Source organism: Scaptodrosophila lebanonensis, unplaced genomic scaffold (assembly GCF_003285725.1).
Source record: "Scaptodrosophila lebanonensis strain 11010-0011.00,11010-0021.00 unplaced genomic scaffold, SlebRS2 tig00000080-arrow-pilon, whole genome shotgun sequence".
Classification (NCBI taxonomy): Eukaryota; Metazoa; Arthropoda; class Insecta; order Diptera; family Drosophilidae; genus Scaptodrosophila; species Scaptodrosophila lebanonensis.
Window position 1 is genome coordinate 1,150,389 of NW_022060561.1, and position 21,587 is coordinate 1,171,975.

The 21,587-nt window shown below is 37.0% G+C and overlaps 2 protein-coding genes across 2 annotated transcripts; one reads left to right on the top strand and one right to left on the bottom strand.

Moving 5' to 3' along the window:
• Positions 1–541: 541 nt before the first annotated feature.
• Positions 542–1,378, top strand: LOC115626036 (mucin-5AC-like). Its single transcript, XM_030521286.1, has one exon. It carries the CDS (start codon positions 542–544, stop codon positions 1,376–1,378), a length of 837 nt encoding a protein of 278 aa, XP_030377146.1.
• Positions 1,379–4,906: 3,528 nt separating this feature from the next.
• LOC115626037 lies at positions 4,907–20,000 on the bottom strand. Its single transcript, XM_030521287.1, has 6 exons — positions 19,692–20,000; positions 7,335–7,509; positions 7,163–7,280; positions 6,292–7,091; positions 5,190–5,364; positions 4,907–5,027 (listed from the first exon to the last, which is right to left on the bottom strand). Exons 1-6 carry the CDS (start codon positions 19,998–20,000, stop codon positions 4,907–4,909), a joined length of 1,698 nt encoding a protein of 565 aa, XP_030377147.1.
• Positions 20,001–21,587: the final 1,587 nt, after the last annotated feature.

The window sequence follows — 21,587 nt, forward strand, 5'->3', positions numbered from 1 at the left end:
GAAAACATAAGATAGAAATTTAATTTTCAATTAACTTTACTACAATTAATTAATAATAAAAAAGAAAAAACTAAAATTTTAAACCCAATAAAAAAAATTAAATAATTTAATTTATATTAAATTCCATTTGCCTGTCAATATCTGTAGATGAGGTGCTCATCATTTTTGAGAGTGTGCGTTTTTATTATTAATTTAATTAATTATTATTTTATTTTGAATGACTCAGAGAATCCAGGAAAATACGTCTATAACATTATTTTCTTCGAAACTTATAACTAACAATTTATTTCGATAAAAATCTCAATTAGAAATTAATCAACTACATACGTACTTATATACAGAGCCCGCTGATTTTTATTGGGTTTCTTTTATCAGCACAAATAAATGTACATAATAAATCAATATGTGTTGAAACAGTCCTCTTTCTTGAGCTAACAACCATTATATAGGGGCGTCTTAATGCATATTTCAATCAGTTATTTTCGAAGTTCAAGCCGAATAAGTCGTATTCTGAAAGCAAGCTTCATCAAACACCTTTGCAATGTTCAAATACACAATTTTTCTCTTGGTTGGCTTGTGCGTGGCTACGTTCGCCCAAGAAAATCAAGCGCCTGAACATATAAACTGCACAGGATACCCAGAGCCCGCAGTGGGTATTCCTTCTCTGGCTCGCACTGAGGATTTCCAGGCGAAGAACAGTAGTGCAGACGCTATTCCCACCGTAACTGATTCTATGGACTCGCAAGCGAAGGACAATAGTACAACACCAAAGCCCCAAGATGCTACTACCACACAGGCTGGCTGTAAGAACTCGCAAGCGAAGGACAATAGTACAACACCGAAGCCCCAAGATGCTACTACCACACAGGCTGGCTGTAAGAACTCGCAAGCGAAGGACAATAGTACAACACCGAAGCCCCAAGATGCTACTACCACACAGGCTGGATCTAAGGACTCGGAAGCGAAGGACAATAGTACAACACCAAAGCCCCAAGATGCTACTACCACACAGGCTGGCTGTAAGAACTCGCAAGCGAAGGACAATAGTACAACACCGAAGCCCCAAGATGCTACTACCACACAGGCTGGCTGTAAGAACTCGCAAGCGAAGGACAATAGTAAAACACCAAAGCCCCAAGATGTTACTACCACACCGGCTGGATCTAAGGACTCGCAAGCGAAGGACAATACTACAACACCAAAGCCCCAAGATGTTACTACCACACAGGCTGGCTGTAAGGACTCGCAAGCGAAGGACAATGGTACAACACCAAAGCCCCAAGATGCTACTACCACACAGGCTGGCTGTAAGAACTCGCAAGCGAAGGACAATAGTACAACACCAAAGCCCCAAGATGTTACTACCACACCGGCTTGATCTAAGGACTCGCAAGCGAAGGACAATAGTACAACACCGAAGCCCCAAGATGTTACTACCACACTGGCTGGATCTATGGACTCGCAAGCGAAGGACAATAGCACATTACCAAATCCCGCAATGCTTAACAAGGATACTAAGTCCTTAGCGGCTGACAGATTGGGTGTATTTGGTGTCTCTGCCATTATTTTAGGTGTTTTGTTTGTAGTTGGAATCGGTGGTTTCGCGATCTACAAATGCAGCAATCGCTCATAATAACTGAGAAGCTTTTTAAAAAAAATAAACTTTTAATTCACTTGTGAAAATTGAAGAAGAAATAAACTCTTTATTCTTTTATGTAAATAGAAGAATAAGCTTTTTAAATCAAATAAACTCTTTATTCTTTTATGTATTTGAAGAAGAAATAAACTCTTTATTCTTTTATGTAAATAGAAGATTTTAAAGTCAAATAAACTTTTTATTCACTTGTGATAATTGAAGAAGAAATAAACTCTTTATTCTTTTATGTAAATTGTAGAAGAAGCTTTTTCTTTTTTTATATTACTCTTTGTAAATTGAAGAAACTCTTTATTATTTTAGAAAAATTGAAGAAGAAGCTTTTTAAATCAAATAAACATTATGTTCCTTTATGTAAATTCAAGAAGAAATAAACTCTTTACTATTTTTGGTAAATTGAAGTAAATGATTTTAAAATCAAATAAACTCGTTTTTCCTCGAAGAAGAAGGTTTTAAAATCAAATAAACTTTACATTATTTACAAGTATAGTAATATTGTTTTTGCTCAAAAACTGTTAAGTAAAGCAATTAGCATAATAGCTAATATTTCGGAAAATGGACTCAAGTGCAAGTGAAGGAATTAGAAATATGCGTTGGCTTAAGTACAGAGTTCTAGGCCGAACTTTTTTTTACCGAGTTACTTCAGTTGTAATGTAATTTTGTTGCTTTTTTTTGGCCAACAAATTGTTTGTCTCTAAAGCTGCAAATCTGTACGCAGTAAGCATTGCAAAATGCAATAAACATGTGTTGTTCGCATTTAGTTGAGATGTTTGTAAACAATTAGTTTTCATAATTGGAATTCGACAATGTTGAGTAAAATAAAAACAGCACCTTTTTATTGGTTTAATGCCACTCTAAAAAGTTTGCCAATTCAAAAGTTGTGGTTGTCCCTCATAATTACTTGTATATTGAACAAGATCTTTCCTATTTAGAAACAAATGAATATTCTTATGTACATTTAAATACCATAAGTCCACAGTTTAAACATATTTGCAAAACGCCAGCAATTGTTCAGCAAATATTCGAATCGCTTATCTGAAGTTACACTAAAACATAAATACATGCATAACTGTAAAGTGTATATACTTATCACATTTGTGGGAATCAACATTTTAACAGGGCATGTACATAAATACTATATAGTCTGACATTGAGGCAGCTTAAGAAATGTTTTAATCGCGCGAGAACAGCTTGGCGAAAAGTTTAGTTGAGTGCAAACCACAGGAACGAACGCTATAGAAATGAAATCCTGTCCGCATTATGTCGGTGTCATTAAAAATGGCGGACTTTTGTTGCTTCTTATTGGTGTTGTGATCGACGCGCAGTTCTGTGATCCTCCCTGTACAGGAAAAAGCTTCTGCAATGCAAACGATGCCTGTGAGTGCAAGGTCGGATTTGTTCCTACAATCTCAATGCATACTGGCAAGCCGAGCTGTGTATTTAAGCCAACAACAAAAGCAACGATCGGACACGAAGAAGCAACCTATATCCCTGCAGTATTTGATGATGTAAATATTTACGCATCCACAGCAGAAACTTCGCTCCTCGCTAATGATGGCTTAACCACAGAAAATGTGTTTAACTATACATACATAGATGCGGTGTCATCCACATCAGAGAACTCGATCTTTAACGACGAGTCCTTGGCTTCAGAAGCTGCAGAAATTCATGAACATGCCGGAGCTCCATTGGATACGACCACGGAGAAGTTTGCAAATGATGCCGCTGGCTCCCAGGATAATGGTGCTCAGACAAATGGACTAAATCCTGTCACCATAATTGGCATAGCCACCCTAACAATAGCAATCGTTTGCTTCGGTGCCTATATAGTGTGTACGCAAAAAGTGCGCCACGGTTCCTATAATGTCTAACTAACTAATAAATTAACAAAATCAAGGTTTTTTAATTTCTTAAATCATTTTTGTGTTATTTGACTTGTAAGTTAATTGTACAATTCTTAATTTCTTAAATCATTTTTGCGTTATTTGAACTCGATCATATATATTTTGTTTATCAGCCTGAAGAAAACTGTGCGTTTCATTTCGGGTTTCGACAGAATTCTTTTATAGATATGTATTTTTTTTCGCCACATATTTATCTTGACCAGCATGACTAAGACTGCGGAAATGCGTGTCCGATAACACAACACTCTGGAAATATAAATTTATTTCATTTTTGGGAAAAATTGTAGTTTTTTTTGTTCATTTCTGAAATACAAAAATTTGTTTTCAGGGCATTTACACAAATAATTAAACATAAAACATATCTCCGAGAATTGAAAGTATTTATCCAAATTTGACAATTACACCCGCTGAGTGCTTATAAGTCCGTCTGTCAAAGAAAGGTATAGCCATAAATATTATCTCTAGCGCTGTCCTTCTTGTTGAGGTGAGGATTCACGGTTTTTAGAAATAAGGCCTCCTCCGATTATAGCTTTCCATTCCTGAATATGAAAGATGATCTGAAAGATCAACTCAACTTCGTTTGTATATATTTTCTAAAAAATCTAATATTATTATCACCGATTTGTGTTCAAATATTTGAGACCAAGTCAATCAAACCTAAACAATTTAAATAGTCAGCGAGGTTCGAGCCCTGTTCATAGAAATCTCCAAACGGAAATAATAACGTGTATATAGCTTCTCATTATAAATCGGCGTGTAACGATCGAAGGAGAGATGTGAATTGGGCGCTCAGCTATGGTCTGCCCTTACAGTTAAAGTTTTTAAACTTTATGGCAACAAAACTCATCCATAAAATCTATAAAATATCCATAAAAGTCCAGGCACAGAAATGAAATTAAATTTTTGTTCTCTTCTAGAATATACAAGTAGATCCAATATTGCTTCATGTACCAAATAAATATGGTTTTATTTAATTTAAGTGCCTCGTTTGAGTTGCACGTTGTAAATAAGTGTAGAAAAGTTACAAAATTAAAATACAATATTACAACCAGACATACATACGTACATAAATTCGTAAAATATTTTAGGAATGTGAATTGAGGGAAAATTTCGGTTGAAAAAACAATACAATTTTACGCTAGAAACGTGCCTCAAATATTCGCTTCCAATCTTCATTCCAGATAATCTTTTGAGGCACACATATGCGGGTAGCATATGGTAGGCGTGTAACCAGCATAACAACAGTTGTGGTTGCTAATTCATTTGAAGAATTGTACAATATAGAAAAGTCAATCGAATGAGAATTTTGAATGGAAATATTACTGTGATGGTCCACTTGGACGTAAGACTACAAATGTGCAATTTTGTGCGCTGAGGTGAGCGTGGGAACCTGCAGGAACTTGGAGTTCTGCGGCGGTATGATCAAGTGGGCGATGTGGTGGGTGGTGGCCGGCTGGCTGCTGGCGCTGCTAGGCTGGGCGGGTGGCAAGTAGGCAGCCGCTGTGGTGGCATGCTGATAGCGGCGCTGTGGCATGCCCTGATGCGAGTGGTACGAGTGGCTAGAATTGTTTTGCTGAAGCTGCAGCTGTTGCTGTTGCTGCAACTGTTGTTGCAACTGCAGTTGCTGCTGCTGTTGCTGCTGCTGCTGATGGTGGTAGCGTATCTCATCGTAGAGGTGGGAGTCTAGACTGCCTTTGCGCGACTTGGGCGACACGACCGAATAGAGGGACTCCTTGCGCGCATAGGCATAGGGCGGTGTCTTGATGGATGAGTTATTGCTGGGCGTGTCATAGAGCTCCGGCGGAGCTGTAATTAAACAAATATTAACAATTTTTACTATCAAGAGCCTACCTAAATAGTGTTCGAGTTAAATATTTGTTGTAGAAACTGAGAACTAAGTCGAACGCCAATAATAATTAAGCTAAGAGATATTCTATCAAAAGGGCCGATCATTTCTATTAGTCCTGATCTTCTCAATAAATTTAAATAGCTATTACAGAAAAGACTTTAAGTTCCAAATTCAGTTAAGGTTCAAACGATTTTGAAACATTTTTAAACGCCTCATACTGCCTTTTTGTATGCATTATAAGCTGCTTGGAATACTCTTTCAACAACTGTCCGTCCTTCTCTGGGAAGGCCTGAGAACTCAGCCTTTTTAGCAACGAAGCCGAACGCTCATAATTAATAATTTAAAAGCTAATAAGGTATTCTTTATAGGGCTTTGTAATAAATATAAATAGCTATTTAAAGACTTTAAAACAAATTAATTTTTGCTTTGGTTGGGTTTCTAGTTAAGGTTCAAACGATTTTGAAACATTTTTAAACGCCGCATACTGCCTTTTTGTATGCATTATAAGCTGCTTGGAATACTCTTTCAATCAACTGTCCATCTTCCTCTGGGAAGGTTTGAGAACTCAGCCTATTTAGCAACGAAGCCGAACGCTCATAATTAATAATTTAAAAGCTAATAAGGTATTCTACCAAAAGGTGCGGTAATTTCTATGAGTCCTGATCTTTATAAGGCTGACATAAAAAAATTAATTTTAGATTTGCTTGGGTTTCTAGTTAAGGTTCAAAGAATTTGTATGCATTATAAGCTGCTTTAAATACTCTTTCAATCTGCAGAGAGAGGGGCAGCTGGGAAAGCCTAGTTCAAGGGGCAACTGTTTCTTTTTTTAGGCGACACTTACATACCCTCGTTTATGTGTCGCAAGTCCGTTATCGTTGGGGCACCCGCCGAGCTGGAAACAGAGTTCTGGTGGCGTGGCAGTTCAGGCAATGGCTTGAGAAAGGGCTTTCCCAAGCTGGCCTCGGTTAGCACCAACTCTGGGGCATTGACGGTTACTGTCTGGCCATTCGCCGTCTGGCCATTGGACTGCGCCGCCTGCACGCGCTGCTTATGCCAATGATAGCGTCTGTACACATATAGGAAGGCGATTGTTATGCCTATCAGAATGATGAGCAATATAATGAGCAGAGTGGTCAGCAAACTGGTCTCGTGATCCCCCGCCGTCTTCGCGTGTTCGTGCTCCTTGTACTCGCCAGTGGGCAAGTCCCCGGCTGCCACGGCGGCAACCGCTATCTGTGGTTGTTGGGTCACCGGCACAGGACTCGAGCCATTGGCTGGCCAATTGGTGATGACGTGTATGACATCGGCCACGCCCTTTCCGCCCGTGGCGACTGAGTGCAAGTTCTCCAGCAAATCGCCGCCCGACTGATGGAGTATGATTTTGGGCGAGTGCGGCGCCTCCTCCGCCGCCTGCTTGATCAGAATGACCTCGGGCACGGGCTTTGGTGTGCTGCTCGCTTCGTGTTCCGCTTCCGATATGCTGCCTATCTTCTTGGCTATGTGGTCCAGGTTGTGCGTTATGTTCACTATAGTCGAGTTCAGCGTCTCGAACATCACGTGCGTCACGTTCGGCAAGTGCTGGCTGATGCAATCGCCGGTTTGCGGATGGCAGAGCTTGTCCGCGCAGTCGCAGGCCTTGCGGCACATGACGCCATGGGTGCCCGGCGGACAGGGCTGCTCGCAGCTGCAAAGAACAGGAGCAGCTTTAGCAAAGCTATTCTATTTAAAAAATGTTTAGTCAAAAGAAAAACTTACAACTGTCCTGCCCAGCCAGCTATGCAATGGCAAATGCCAGACTTGTTATCGCACACGGCATCGTTCTGGCACAGACACGGATTTCTGCAGCCCAGGCCCCAGCGATCGTGATCGCAACCTTAGAAAGAGCATTACTAGACTGTTTAACTTAAATCAATAATAATTTACTTACGTTGTGTGCAATGCTTGCCTGTATAGCCCTCCTCACAGCTGCATATGTCGGGAGACAGGCAGTTGCCACGCCCACAACCGCCGCGACAAATGGGCTTGCAAATAGCTTTACTGTCCGAGAGATTCCCCTCATAGCCTTCGCAGCAGAAGCGCACAGTTCTCGTCTTGTTTAGTTTCTGCAATTTTGATTAAATATATTAATAAATAAAATAGCATATACAATTTTATTCTGAAGATATTCTATATTCTATAGATACCTTGCTTCTTTCTTCATATTGCAACAAATACATACATAGTACCTATGCTTAGATAAATAACTATAACAGGTCTGACACCAATATGATCGAACGATAAAGAATACTTGTATAAGCAAATTTTTCATTTTTTACGATTAACTGAACATTTTTAAATTGCTCGATCGATGAAAATGTAATAAAATCCGATATAGAACGTCCACTAATTAGTGATTTCAGGAGCATATTATTTTAACTAAACTGGAAACAATCGACTAATGAATAAACTTTTTAAAACTAGAGTCTTGATTTCTTTACTCGGATAACTAATACTATGTACACGTTTCTTGGATAATTTTAATGGTAGACCGTGAATGTCAGCCTCGGATACCACAGATGAACGGCTTCTATTAATATTGAAATTTATTTAACTAAAAGTAATCAGAAAGTATGCAATTGATAGCAATCCCACAATAACTTGCGAATGAAATTACTTTATAAAAGAAACAGTTACTAAGAAGATCATCCCAAAAGTATGCAAGTCAAACATCAATTACTTTCTACGCCTGATGTTATGCTCTCTTTTTAAATTACATATATATTAAATGTATTAAGTATTATTTTTTTTTTTTTTTTTTTTTTTTTTTTTTTTTTTTTTTTTACATATATACAATTTATTAAACTAGTTTTCTACTACCAATATGGCAGCTTAAGCTAGTTGAAAGTTAGGGAATACAAAAGTTGTCTATAGTAAGCATCTATAGGACGCACTTATATCTATGTACATATATACAATATTTACAATGTTTTACATGAAAAATGATTATATTTTATGATATATACTATGTATTTTATACAAGGGCTCTTGTGGGGAGATCCTTTGGATGGCACTTCTTCAGTCTTCTCTTCTTAGGTTTGGACAGGAGCCGCCTCGCTAGTGCGTTGGGGTGACTGCCGAGTCGCTTCTCGTAATTGCTTGCGTGCATTTGAATGACATCGCCAACCTTGGGGACACATAAGTCTCTTTCGATGTCCCTAGTGCGCATATACCAGGGAGCGTTGCATATTTTTCTAAGTATTTTAGCTTGCGCAACTCTTATTTTGTTTAGGTTTGAAGCAGCGGCAATGCCATAAATTGGTAGCGCATACTTCCATATTGGACTTAATATGGACTTGTATACTGTCACCTTACTGTGCAGGGACAGCTTGTTGCATGGTGCAAGCAGCCATGCCATCTTTCCGGCTTTCGCCATGACCGATCGCTTCACCATTGTTGTATGCTTGCTGAAGTTGAGTCTTCTGTCCAGAATTACACCAAGATATTTGTGCGAATTTGTATGACTGAGCGTGGACCCCAACATTGTGATATCTCCGCATGACGACGGCCTTGTTGTAAATGTGACATTCGCACACTTGCTGGCGTTGATACCAATGTTCCAATTCAGAGCCCACTTCTCGAAACTACTTACATACTGCTGTAAGGCTTCCGAAGCTACATCGATATCTCTGCTTCTGGTAAGCACCGCAGTGTCGTCTGCGTAAGTAGCTATTAGTGCGTCATCCTCGTCTACTCCAATGATCTCTTGCGGTGCAGGCATATCAGCAGTAAATAATGTATACAGGGTAGGACCGAGAACACTGCCTTGGGGCACCCCTGCACAAATTGAGCGCCTCGTGGATTTCACTCCATCAACAGCAACTCTGAAGCTTCTGTCCCTTAGAAAGCTTTCGATGAGTTGAAACAATTGAGGAGTTAGCATGCCTTTCAATTTGCAGAGGAGACCATCATGCCACACTCTATCAAAAGCTTGTTTAATATCCATAAACACAGCCACTGAGTACATCTTTTGCTCCATGGCTTCCAGGGCGAAGTTGACCACACGGTGGAGCTGTTCCGGTGTTCCGTGACTTCTTCGAAAACCAAATTGCCATTTTGGAATTCTGCGCGTCACGGCTTCGAGCTGGAGAATCCGGTCCAGAATCACGCGTTCCATCATCTTCCCGAGGGCAGGTAGCAGACTAATCGGCCTATATCCATCTACTTCAGTATGCTGTTTCTCTGGCTTTGGAATCATCGTAATTAGCGCCATTTTCCAGCAGTTTGGAAAGTGCCTCAGCCTGAGTATGTTATTCATGAGCAAGACAATATACAGCAGAGCCCTTGTGGGGAGCAGTTTCAGCGTCCTGTTGTCTAAAAGGTCTTCTCCAGGCGCTTTTTTTACCTTTAGATTTTTTATCTGCTGTACCACTTCTTGAAGTGTAACTGGGCTTGCAGGCAAGGCCATTTGGAATGGCATCTCCAGCCTAAGCTCGACTACCCTTCGCCTATCTGCTGTTGTAAAGTCAAAAGGCTTAAATCTTTCCTCTAGGCTGTTTGCAAAGATTTCAGCTTTCTGCTGACTGGAGTAGCTCCATCCACCTGTAGGATCCTTAATTGGAGTCTTAGGGATGACCAGCCTCTTAAATCGCCTCGTAAGCTTCCAGAGCGAGTAATTAAATGATGCATCTGGACCAGCACTTTCCAATATGTCATCAATTCTGCCTTGTCTGATTTTAGCAAGCTCTTTTTGCAGTCGATTGGACAGTCTTTTGTAGATTTGATGAATGCGAGTATCTCCAGTTCTTGCATATTCTTTCCTGACTCTTCTTTTCAGGCTTAAGAGCGCAGCAGCCGTTGGTGGTAGACTAGCTTGACTATGTTGGGTTGGCAAGCGTAAAGTTTTCGGTGCAGCAGAAGACGCAGCCAGTGAAATGTTCTTCATGAGGATTGATATCGCGTCTTCGATATCCTCTGGGCTGTTAATTTCGACGTTCAGGTTAATTCTTCTTTCGAGATCGGCTTTAAAAACATCAATACGGGAGCCAGGTGGTAGAATATATTCCCTCTTGGGATTATATTGCGGTGCATGATGTAGCGTCGCTACTACTGGAAGGTGATCCGATGCGAGCTCATATTTTGTTTCAACGGTGAGTCTGTTTAGGGCAATCCTGTTGACAATAAAGAAGTCTAGTGCAGAGGGGTTAAGTCGTGTGTTGTAAGAGTAGAAAGTTGGCTCTCCAGTAGCAAGAACTTGGCAAGTAGTACTAGCTATGGCCTCTTGCAAACACCTTCCTCGCCTGCAAGATCTGGAATTACCCCACCATTGGTGTTTTGCATTAAAATCACCGCCTACAATAAACTTATCTCCTAAGGTTGCAAGCAATAGATCAAAGTCGGCCCTGCACCAAGCTTCATTGGGAGGAAGATATAGGGAGGAGACTTTGATGCTTCCACCATTCGTCGGTATAGTTACGCTGGCCGCTTGGATGCTTGTTTTTAGAATTGGCTCATTCTGTGAATGAGCGATACTTGATCTAATGATGACTGCAGAACCACTTTTAGCGGTGCCACTAGGATGATTAGCGTAGTACTGGTCGTATCCTGGCAAATATGCGTTCAAGCCAGGACGCATATGCGTTTCGGTTATTAACATGATATCGATCGAGTTTGAACTTAGGAAAAGCCTGAGTTCATCATTGTTTTTGACCAGGCCCCGTGCGTTCCATAATCCGATTTTTAACAGCGGATTTAACATTTGGATATTAGTTTTTGTACCAAGTCACGGAAGGCTCTATTGGAATCCATATTTTCCTGTATGAGCTTATACATTTGATCCATTCTTGCGTTTAGATCTAAAATCGCCTTTTCCAGCATACTAAATTTGTTGTTTAGATGCCAATCTTCGGCGGAACTGTGTGATCGGGGCGAGTTTTGGTTTGTTGGCGCGCTGGTACGTTTTTCTCCAATTGGCCTAGCTGCATCAGCATAAGAGAAGCCACTCTTAACAGTAGAGTTTGAGATAAACTGTACTTTAGTGCCTTGGTTATTTGGGTAACTCCTATTGCTACCGATAACTAGTCCATCTTTCGGCAACCTCACAGCTGGCTTAAGTTTTTTGGCTAGATCAATTCTTACCTTGCAGCCTCTGAAGCTCGACATGTGGTCTTCGCCGCAATTAGCGCATATAAATTCCCCATTATCATTCAGGTTACATGATTTTGAGCCAGTATCATGGTCCCCCGAGCATTTACCGCAAACCGGCTTTTTAAGGCAATAGTTCCTCGTGTGCCCGAAATCTTGGCATCTGAAGCATTGTACCAGCTCTTTACTCTGTTTGGCCTTTGATATTGTAACCCTGTGTCTACCAATTTGAGTTATTTTTAGTGCCTCAGCAACGTTGGGTGCGTTCTGGAGGTTAACGTAAAACATATTTTGTCTTGTTTTAACATTATTTATGTCCTCACCATCCTCCTCATTAATTTGAATGTTACGCCAGTCCGGTTTTCTGGGGCAATATATATTCAAAACTGTAAAGCCCTTGTCGGTAAAGGTGCGCTCTATTAATTGCCTGGGTACATTGGGATGAATATCTCTGAGCACCAATCTGCAGGGTTTGTTCTCCTTCAACTGGTGGTGCCAGAATTGACAATTTTGATTGGACAATAATTTGATTATTGCACGAAACGCATTCGAATTCTTCGTATAAATACGCGAGATCCCAGATTTCGATGTGCGTATGTCGTAATCGTTAGGGGAGACAGCAGAATTGAGCGCCACCTCCAGCTTATCCAATTTGTTGACTTGTGGCACACATATAGCAGGAGGCTTAGGAATACTACTTCCCTGCTGGAAACGGCTGGCTTCATTTTGCTGGCTCGATGGATCTTCGGAATCTGGCTCTTCCATTTCCATAATGGAATCAGCTTCTTCCGAAAGGGCTGCAAATCTATTATTTTGAAGCGCTGGCGGAGAGGAGGACGCAGTTCGTTGTCCCTGGGTTGTATTGACAGGAGTTGGCTTATTTTTTTGAGCCGATTTTAGTGACTCGACGGCTCCTTTCCGCTTCCTATTAATACCGGGTACTGGCATTTGAAACGAGCAAAATTTGTCCAGAGTTGGATTTGCAACTAAGTTTGTCATTGAAGCCGGTGTACTCACAACGGCGGGTGTGGAGCACAAACTGCCATTTGATGTCGCTACTGTAGTATACATTGATTGAGAGTTCACCACAGAAAATGTTAGGGTACTTGTAGTCGATGTACAAGTGGTTGAGGCAATCCAGTTACTGGTTGAGATTGACGGCTTTAAGTATGGTTTTCCCATTGACATATGCAAGTCCTTGGTTATTTTTGCTCTCAGCTCCGAAGGTGATTTACCAGAAATTTTTCTCATCTCCACGTACTTCGGCAGCTTATTGACTACTTCCTCAGCTGCTCCGAGAGCGGCCGAGTCTTCATCAGCATTCATTTACGTGAGATAAGATGACTTGCAAAACAAGCAAAGAAGAAAAATTCTGGGCTGTCTCTGCTCCGATGACGTGTATACGTCAGCAGAGCAGCCCCATACAGCAGATTAATTGTTGATTGGAATCCAAGAAAATAAGGATACTAAACGATTGCCAAAAAGCCAAGGTGAAACTAGGTTTCCGGGTGGTTTTTTTTTTTTTAACGCACTATACGCGAAATAATTGAAAAAGAGGAATTTATTACAATTTTTCACGGAGCGCACAATAAAAAGTCGACTAGTCACTTTGACAGCTACCAGGGTTGTTAAGTATTATTAAAGTAGTTTCGTATTGAATAGTGAGAAGCTGGAGGCTGAAGAGGTCACACCCTATTGACCTTCCCAACAGATTTATATAAATTACAAATGTTAAATTCTAATTAAGACTGAACACCTAGTTTAACACCTAATAGCCGAAGGGTAAATAATAATCCCCCACCGGGTCGGAGGCGTTCTTTAGATATTATTGTAATTTGATTAGGTTTCTCCTTCTTAGGCTTTTCTAGCTTATAAGATGATTTTTATAATTTTTATATATTTTCAGTCAATGTTTGTTGACATACATAAATAAAAATAAAATAAGTTGTATTTGTATTTAACAATAAAAAAAAAGTTTCTTACTGTGCCTATCTTCACATTTTAAAATAGTTGTATATGGAAAAAAAAAACAATTATCACCAAAGATGTATCCTTTATAAACAAAATTGTACGCATATTCGCATGCAGAACTTTAATCAGATGTATTTATTAAACTCGTAGAAATATTCTCTGAGTAATAACTTTTTAATCTTTTTTTACCTTGCTATCAAATTTTGGCCGACCCGGTAGCGCATTTGGGTGAAGGTCAAGGTTCTCTATGAATATTTTTATATGTGTTATATGCTCAGGGATTTTTAAGTGTCTTTCAAAGTCCCTAGCGTGCATACACCAGGAGTTTTGTAGAATTTTATGATTATTTTTCAAAAAAACTTTGCTGTCTATTTCTTAACATTTTTCTTACTTTATACGTCGATTTACAAGCATTTATGTACAAATATTCCTTCACATAGAGTGACTTCTCATTATGAAATATAAAGCTATAAAATCGCCTACTTATATATATTTACTCTTTTATTTATTAAGTTAAATACTTATATGGTCTACTTTTTATTTATTAATGATACCAACTAGTCTCTTTCTGACAACTGAAGCTATGAGACTATATTATTAAAACAAATACTGACTGACCTATTTAATAAATTTAAAATGTGTCATTATTTCCTAGTTAAAATAAGTTATTACATATTTCTCATAAGAGGAAAAAGGCAAAACATATATGAATATGTTCTATACTTTTCAAAAGAAATTTGTTACTATTTCTTATTATATTGATAATACAAATTAATATTATAAAAAGGTCAAACGCATATAAAACTTAACTTAACTTAATAACTGAAACAACCTTTATAATTTTGCTGAGAAAGTCGTTGTTAATTTTAAAGAATTGCACAAATTTTGAAAAACTATCTGAGCTTCAAAAAAAGTTTGACGGAGCTTAACGTTTGCACGCCACAATCTATTCATAACTCAATTAATGTTCGTCTAACTAGCTGAAGAGGGAAGTCTTATAAAGGCGGCACCCACCAGAGATAGAATATTTCTTGTTCTGCCGACTCAAAAAATGTGTTTATAAGTAAACCAAGTATGTAATTCAGATTCATTTTCACCCTTCAATACAAGCTGCCTGCCTTGGACTTTGTGACAATACAAAATTCTTAGTGCTTACAAATTTAACTGGAATTGCTATTTAAGTTCAAGTGCTGATTGCTGTAAATTTCTCTATTCTGTGGCAAACCCATTGGGATGCCAATTTAAGGGTCGCACTCCCAACTCAACAGACTCTCAGTCTCACACTCATTTTAATGCCGGCATACCATTCTTCATTCGTTCATTCACTCATTCATTGTGTGTGTTGAACTATGTGTGTGCGTCAGCAACAACAACAACAGAAATTAATAAGGCGGAAATTTTAATATAAACACTGAAATTCGATTCGACTCTGCTCTGCTCTGCTTTGCTTTTTGCATTGCATTTTGCATTGTCTTTGAAGACTGTTTTATTTTGTTGTTGTGATTCATTGTAACTGTAATTATGAGTGCACATGCATACGCGTATACGAGCAATTTGCTGCTCCCTTTTTACATTTTTTCGTAATAAGAAGTAATTGAATAGCCGACGCACACACACACACACACACACACTTACACAGACAAGTTGAGCAACGAGAGGCTTAAATTACAGAAAACTTCGGCTTCCCTGCCATTTTCATTTGTTTGCTGTTGTTGTTTTCGTTAATAATTTTGAAGTCACTTCACTTGCCTATCAATCATTTGTAATGAAATTTTCACAACGTGGCGCCTCGATTATATAATTCATATGATTCGAAAATTGGTGGAAAATCTTGTCAGCATCCAATAATTGTAGACAACCCGTTTGCTGTCATTTTAATGGATTTGTGTGTGCGTTTCTGCGTTTTGCAAGCGCTCGCCATAGTTTTAAATAAGATAATGCTAATTAATTAAATTCAATTGGCAATTCGCTTTTGCAAATGGTAGCTACTTATTTTAAGTTGAATGCCTTACTCAAATCTAAACACTAAACCATAAGTGTGTCTGCAAACATCTGCCAAGTTAAGTCATCAGAGCTATTATGGCGTGGTGCTACGAGTAATTAACTTTGCAATTGGTTAGACACTATTTGTACAAGACCTGAAACTGAAACTGAGACTGCTGACAGTATTGAATTCAATATTCCTCTATGGAGCAACAGCCTACAGTGTGTTACACATTTTTTATTTGTATTTCATTTATTTTTTTAATTTTGTTTATTTTATTTATTTTATATATTTTATTTTATTTATTTATTTATTTATTTTATTTATTTATTTATTTATTTTTTTAATTTTACTTATTTTATTTATTTTATTTTTGTATTTATTTTATTTATTTTATAGACAAAGTTTTCGATTTAAAAATAAATAATAGAGACCTAGAACTAGAGAAACTATAAAAGCAAATAATTTACTAATAATTATTTATATATCATTTATTAATTTATTTCTGACAAAGCATAAAATTGTAAATACTCATTTAAATATACATAAAAGAAAAAAAAGAAAATCAATTAAAAATGTAAATTTCAAAATGCATAATATATAATAATATTAATTCGTTTAATAATAAATAAATAAATAATTATAATAATTCCTTAAAGAAATGTAATACCAACAATTTACTTTATATTCTTAGGCCCCATCTAATATTTAAATAAATATACACAATGAATAGAGACATTTGCTTGTTTGTCTCTATCAATACAGAGAACATTGAATAATGAATTGGTAGATGGATTTGTGTTACAGAATATATAGCTTTACTATGTTAAATAACTGCCATAGGACCCATCGAAAAAAATATGTTTTTCAGAATTTAAAATCTTTGTATTCATCATATACGAAAACATTTTTTGATTGTAAAGATATTGTAATTACAAGTATATATAAATCATATCTTCATTTTAATTTTTATATTTTAATATATTTTGAAATAATTATAATAGAATGTATCGACAGAACTACTTGTTGATTTACTAAATAAATAAATAAATAAAGTAACCGAATATAGAATTCTAAAAACCTGCAACAATATTGAGTTTAGTGCAAAGACTCTGGTAGAAAGAGGCATTAAGTATTTAAATAAGTAAATTAGTTAATTTCAGCTGCAATCTTTCCTTTCTATGCATTTTTTTGCAAGGATTTGTTTTTGTCTCATTATCTCAATAGTTAAAATCTAATCGTATGAGTGAGCCTAGTTCGAGCTTTAAAAATATGCAAGCATTTACACACACCTGCCACAATTGCGAACTATTTTGAAGCTTTGTAGCACTCGCATAAACATTGCAATTAACCGGATAAGTTTGGCACCTCAGCACAAGTATTTCAGGTCCAATTAAATTAATTATGAAATTAATTTGCAGCCGTCAACAGACACACATAAACATATATACAGAATCAGACTTGCGGCCAAAAACTAAACCAAAGCTCGCCGGCTCCTAGTCGGACGCCAACAACTACTATAACGACGAGGCTGAAGCCGATGATGCAATCAAATGTATGTCAACAGCCTCGGCACTAATAACAACAACAACAGCAGCAACAACAGCATCAAGAGGGAAAAACTAGAAACAGCCTCGGAATGGATTATTTTCAATGCGCCTAATTTTCGCAGCACGCTGCAGCATTTTCCGCTTTTCGTGTGCACTTTCCATCGCTCTGACACCATGACATAATTAATTTTTCTTAATGCTTAATGCAAAACTGGCTGAGCCGGATTCTGGCCATAAATGGCTTCTTATTCGTGTTGCTGTTTTTTGTCCACACACGCACTTTTTCCTCAACTGCTTTTTATATTGCGAACAAATTACAAAAATAGTAAATAAACGCGTTACGTATGCGCCGTGTGGTGCACAATGCCTGCACTTAACCCTCTAATGTCAGCGATAGTGTTGAACCAAACTAGCTTGCAGCTGTTTAGATAAATACTCTAGAGTTTTTCATGATTTGGAGGAAAGTTTAAGCCTAAAACTAAAGAAAGCCTGTCAGTTGTTCAAAATGTATTTTAGTCCTGCTGCTAAATAAGATAAATTAAATTATAAATTAATTATTAATTAAATTAAATAGGAAAACAAATAAATAAACTAGGAATTGTTAATCAGCTAGCACATAGACAATGTTGTACTTATTTTAATAAGCTCTACTTGTGTGAATTCAAAAACAATAAAAACTAAGCACTGCCTAAAACAATTGCATTTTGATTCCCAATAGCAGCTTAACCCCCACTATCTTTGATTTCAAACAATCTTGAGTTGTTTTGCTTCTATTTATAAAGTAAAAATGCTTTAAGTGTAGTTTCTAAATACAACCAGAACTGAGATAGGTAATTATTTAATTTTAAATAAAACTTAAATCATGTCAGCAAAAAAGGGACTACTAGCTCTTAATCAATAACTATTTTTTATTATGAGTAATTTCAGAGAATTCACTTGCCAATCTCCGTTATTTTCAAGACAGTTTCTGTTTCGAATAAATTAATTTCTCTTTTTAGTGGGCGAAGGAAATGATTGAACACTGAACATCTTAATGTCATTAAACAAGAAGATCTTTTGAGCTAGCTTTTAGTAGCTTTTATTAAATTTTTATTTGCAGCTCTTAATTAAGTCCTATGTCTCTAAGCGTGTTTGGTGTTGCGGTTAAATACTTTCCCTACATACGAGTATATCCATCATTTTTTCATAATTAAAATTGCGATAGTGGATGGATATTGAAGAGACAGCAGAACTCCATCGTAAGATCTTTGTTGCCAAATTTTGTTACCATCTTCATTGCCGTGTCATATCTAATAAAATAGAGCCTTGCTCTAAATGAGATGCTCGCCCATGGCTGCCCGTTTCTAATTTAACTTTAAGATCATCAATAAGAATAAATTTAGCATTTTTCCCGAAACTCTACAACTATTTAAGACTACAACTTTCACTGCGCAAATGTATATTTGAAGAAGAAATAATGACATAAATTATTATAATTTATAATTATTTAATTAATTAATATTTTCCAAGATATGATAATATGACATTCCAATGAAAAAATAGTAATAAATTATAATTCCAAATCGATAAAAAATCTATAAACATCAAGTAAGACACAGAAGCACATAAAATCAAACGATTGACTTGGGAAACTGCAGCGATGAGTTGCATTTGTTTCTTTTCAAAACCGTAAAAAATGCAAGTCGTAGCATCAAATAATAAATAGGAATACAGGTATATATATAGTTATGGAAAGTGAAAGTGGAAATGGTAATGGATTCCCAAATTTTGCATTATTTTTATAACTTTGTTGAATCTTTTATGAATGCTGCATACGACTTCAAATCGATCTTCATGGGAATTCTACACTAATTAATATGTTCTAATTAATATAATATTGATTGATAAGTTAATTAATTAATAATTTGTTATTGGAGTCAAAATTGCATATCGGCATTATCGGGTTAACAAAGTTCATAGAAGTTTGACAGCCATCAAGGACGCGAAATGCAAAAAGGCAGCCCCTGTAAGAAAACCTTGACTAGCATGTATTTGTGTCTGCTGTCTGTCTGTCGGCGGTCTGTTTGCGATCTGTGGCTCGCATGGGTCAAAACCGGTAACGCTCGATGTCGCATTTATCATAGTTTTCCGCCTTGAAAGTCAAAATCGTGCACAGGTGCACAAACACTTAGAAGAGAGGCAGTCTGAAGTGAGCGTTTCCGTTCTGTGGCAAAGCTGCAAAGGAAGTGGCGTCTATTGCGCAATGACAGTAATATTTGGCTTTGTTTTCCATTGACAGAACCCATAAACTATGCATAAAATATGGCCAATACGTGCACAATCGAAACTTGGCATCGATTTAGGCCAACTGACTAAATAATGCGCAATATATATCATAGCGATCTATTGACTTCCTGCTTGGCCACATGGGACATGAATGCGAATTCAGGTTTGTGGATCGAATCGCCAAACGCCAAACGCTTAGCGAAAGTGGCCACTAAAACGACAAATAACCTGAATGCGTTCATTGGCGTTGGCGAAGGTGTTGCCAGGATGATGACTATTACGCTGACAATGTTGATCATGAGCGGGTAGTGATGTAACAGCCAGTCCGCCCCCATTAATGGCATTACCGGCAGTGTCTCCACCACTCCACTCCACTCCATTCCACTCCACTCACCTGCACCTTCATCACCTCGCGCATTTCCGTCTTGTATGTGGCACAGCGTGGCGGTATCTCCAGACACCAGCTGGACGTGCGAACCCGCACGGGCTGCATCTCGGGCACTGGCACATGCTCCACATAGTGCTCCTCGCGTGTGCATATGTTGGCCTCCATGGCCAGCCCCGCCGCACCCGCGCTGCCCGAGACCATGGGCAGTGGCTCGAATGCCTTCAAATTTGTGTTTATCCGCAGACTGCTGTTCTCTCCTTTCACCACCGAGAGGAGCCCGTGGATTAGCAGTAGTTGCTTTAATGCCACTAGCATTTTGTCCATTTTGTATTTGGTATAATTTTTAATTAACATTTAACACTTTAGCTCACAAACTGATTTATTTTATGGCTCATTTCTTATGATTGTTGCTTTCTATTTTAGTTTAATTTATTTTGGTTCAGATAATTACTAATTGTAAATAATAAAGATTAACGCGAAATATAAAAAAATATAAATTTAAATCTAAAGCAACACTCCATCTTTTTCAAATATAAAAATACATATATTTGTAAAGATTTTGTTACAATCAAATATAAAAACTATAACAAATATAAATTAAAATCTAAATCAAAACTCCATCATTTTAAAATAGAAAAGTTAGCAAAGATTTTGTCACAATTCAAATATAAAAACTATAAAAAATATAAATTCAAATCTGTTGCTTTAAATTCTCATCTTTTTAAAATAGAAAAAATCAAATGATTGCAGAAATTTTGTCCCAATTCAAATATTTTTTTAGAAAGCTTCGTTCACTGAAAGAATTGTTTTAACAGCTATACAAGTAGTTTTACAATTCAGAGAATCTGCAACAAAATTCTAAGAAATCTTAAGAAATATTTTTGGAAAACTTGCATTTGCTTTGCGATGCAGCTGTGACATCCAAACTAAGTCAACTGAATATTATATTTTAAATGAGTTCCCTGCATACATTTTTGTAATCAATCTAGGTCTGGAATTGGGAAAAATAAGCTTAAACTGAATAAGTAGTTTTTGCAGGTAATTAAATAAAATGCTGTTGCAGTCTTAAAGAGATTTTGTTTTTTTCGTTAAATGCAATCAGTTTTCTTTTTTAGCAGATCTTGGAGTCCTTGCATTCTTTACTTGTTTAAACTTGGTTATTAACTGACCCTAGTTAAGCTAAACATTTAAAAGTTTCTTGGCCACCGACTTTTTTAAATGTTTTATTTTATAATGCAGATTCTATTCGAAAAAAAAACTCTTTAGTCAATTGCAAAAACTAGCCAGTACAGCAGGTTGTGATGAGGTTGCCAATCAAATCTAAATTGTAGAGGCACTATTTTCTAATTTCATTTTTAAATTTAAAATAAAACGTTTTAACTTGTTTTCTTTTTAATAAAGCAGATGATGAGGTTGCCAATCAAATCTAAATTGTAGAGGCACTATTTTCTAATTTCATTTTTAAATTTAACATTTAAAATAAAACGTTGTTAGCTGTTTACTTTTTAATAAAACAGATAATGAGGTTGCCAATCAAATCTAAATTCTAGAGGCACTCTTTTCTAATTTCATTTTTAAATTTAAAATAAAACATATGAGTTGTTAACTTTTTAATAAAGCAGATAATGAGGTTGCCAATCAAATCTAAATTCTAGAGCCACTATTTTCTAATTCAATCCCTATTGCCATTTTTAAATTTAAAAAATTAAAACTTAAACGTTGTTGGTGGTTTCATTTAAAAAAAAAACGGAAAATTATTGCAGACATGTATTTAATGTGCTCAATATTTTAACATCAACTATAACCCACAGTTTCAAATTTTAATTGGAGTTACCACGTCTTTCTCTATAAATATTCTGATGATCACACTTTTTAACTTAAATTTAATTATTTATTTACGTA

Excerpts from the sequence above, each read along its gene's own strand:
- LOC115626036 (XM_030521286.1), top strand. The coding sequence starts at position 542 with ATGTTCAAATACACAATTTTTCTCTTGGTTGGCTTGTGCGTGGCTACG.
- LOC115626037 (XM_030521287.1), bottom strand. The coding sequence starts at position 20,000 with ATGCTAGTGGCATTAAAGCAACTACTGCTAATCCACGGGCTCCTCTCG. Across the intron at positions 7,510-19,691 it reads GCGAGGTGATGAAGGTGCAG|AAACTAAACAAGACGAGAAC; the intron begins GTGAGTGGAGTG and ends TCAAAATTGCAG. Across the intron at positions 5,028-5,189 it reads CATCAGCAGCAGCAGCAACA|CAGCGCCAGCAGCCAGCCGG; the intron begins GCAGCAGCAACT and ends CGCCCAGCCTAG.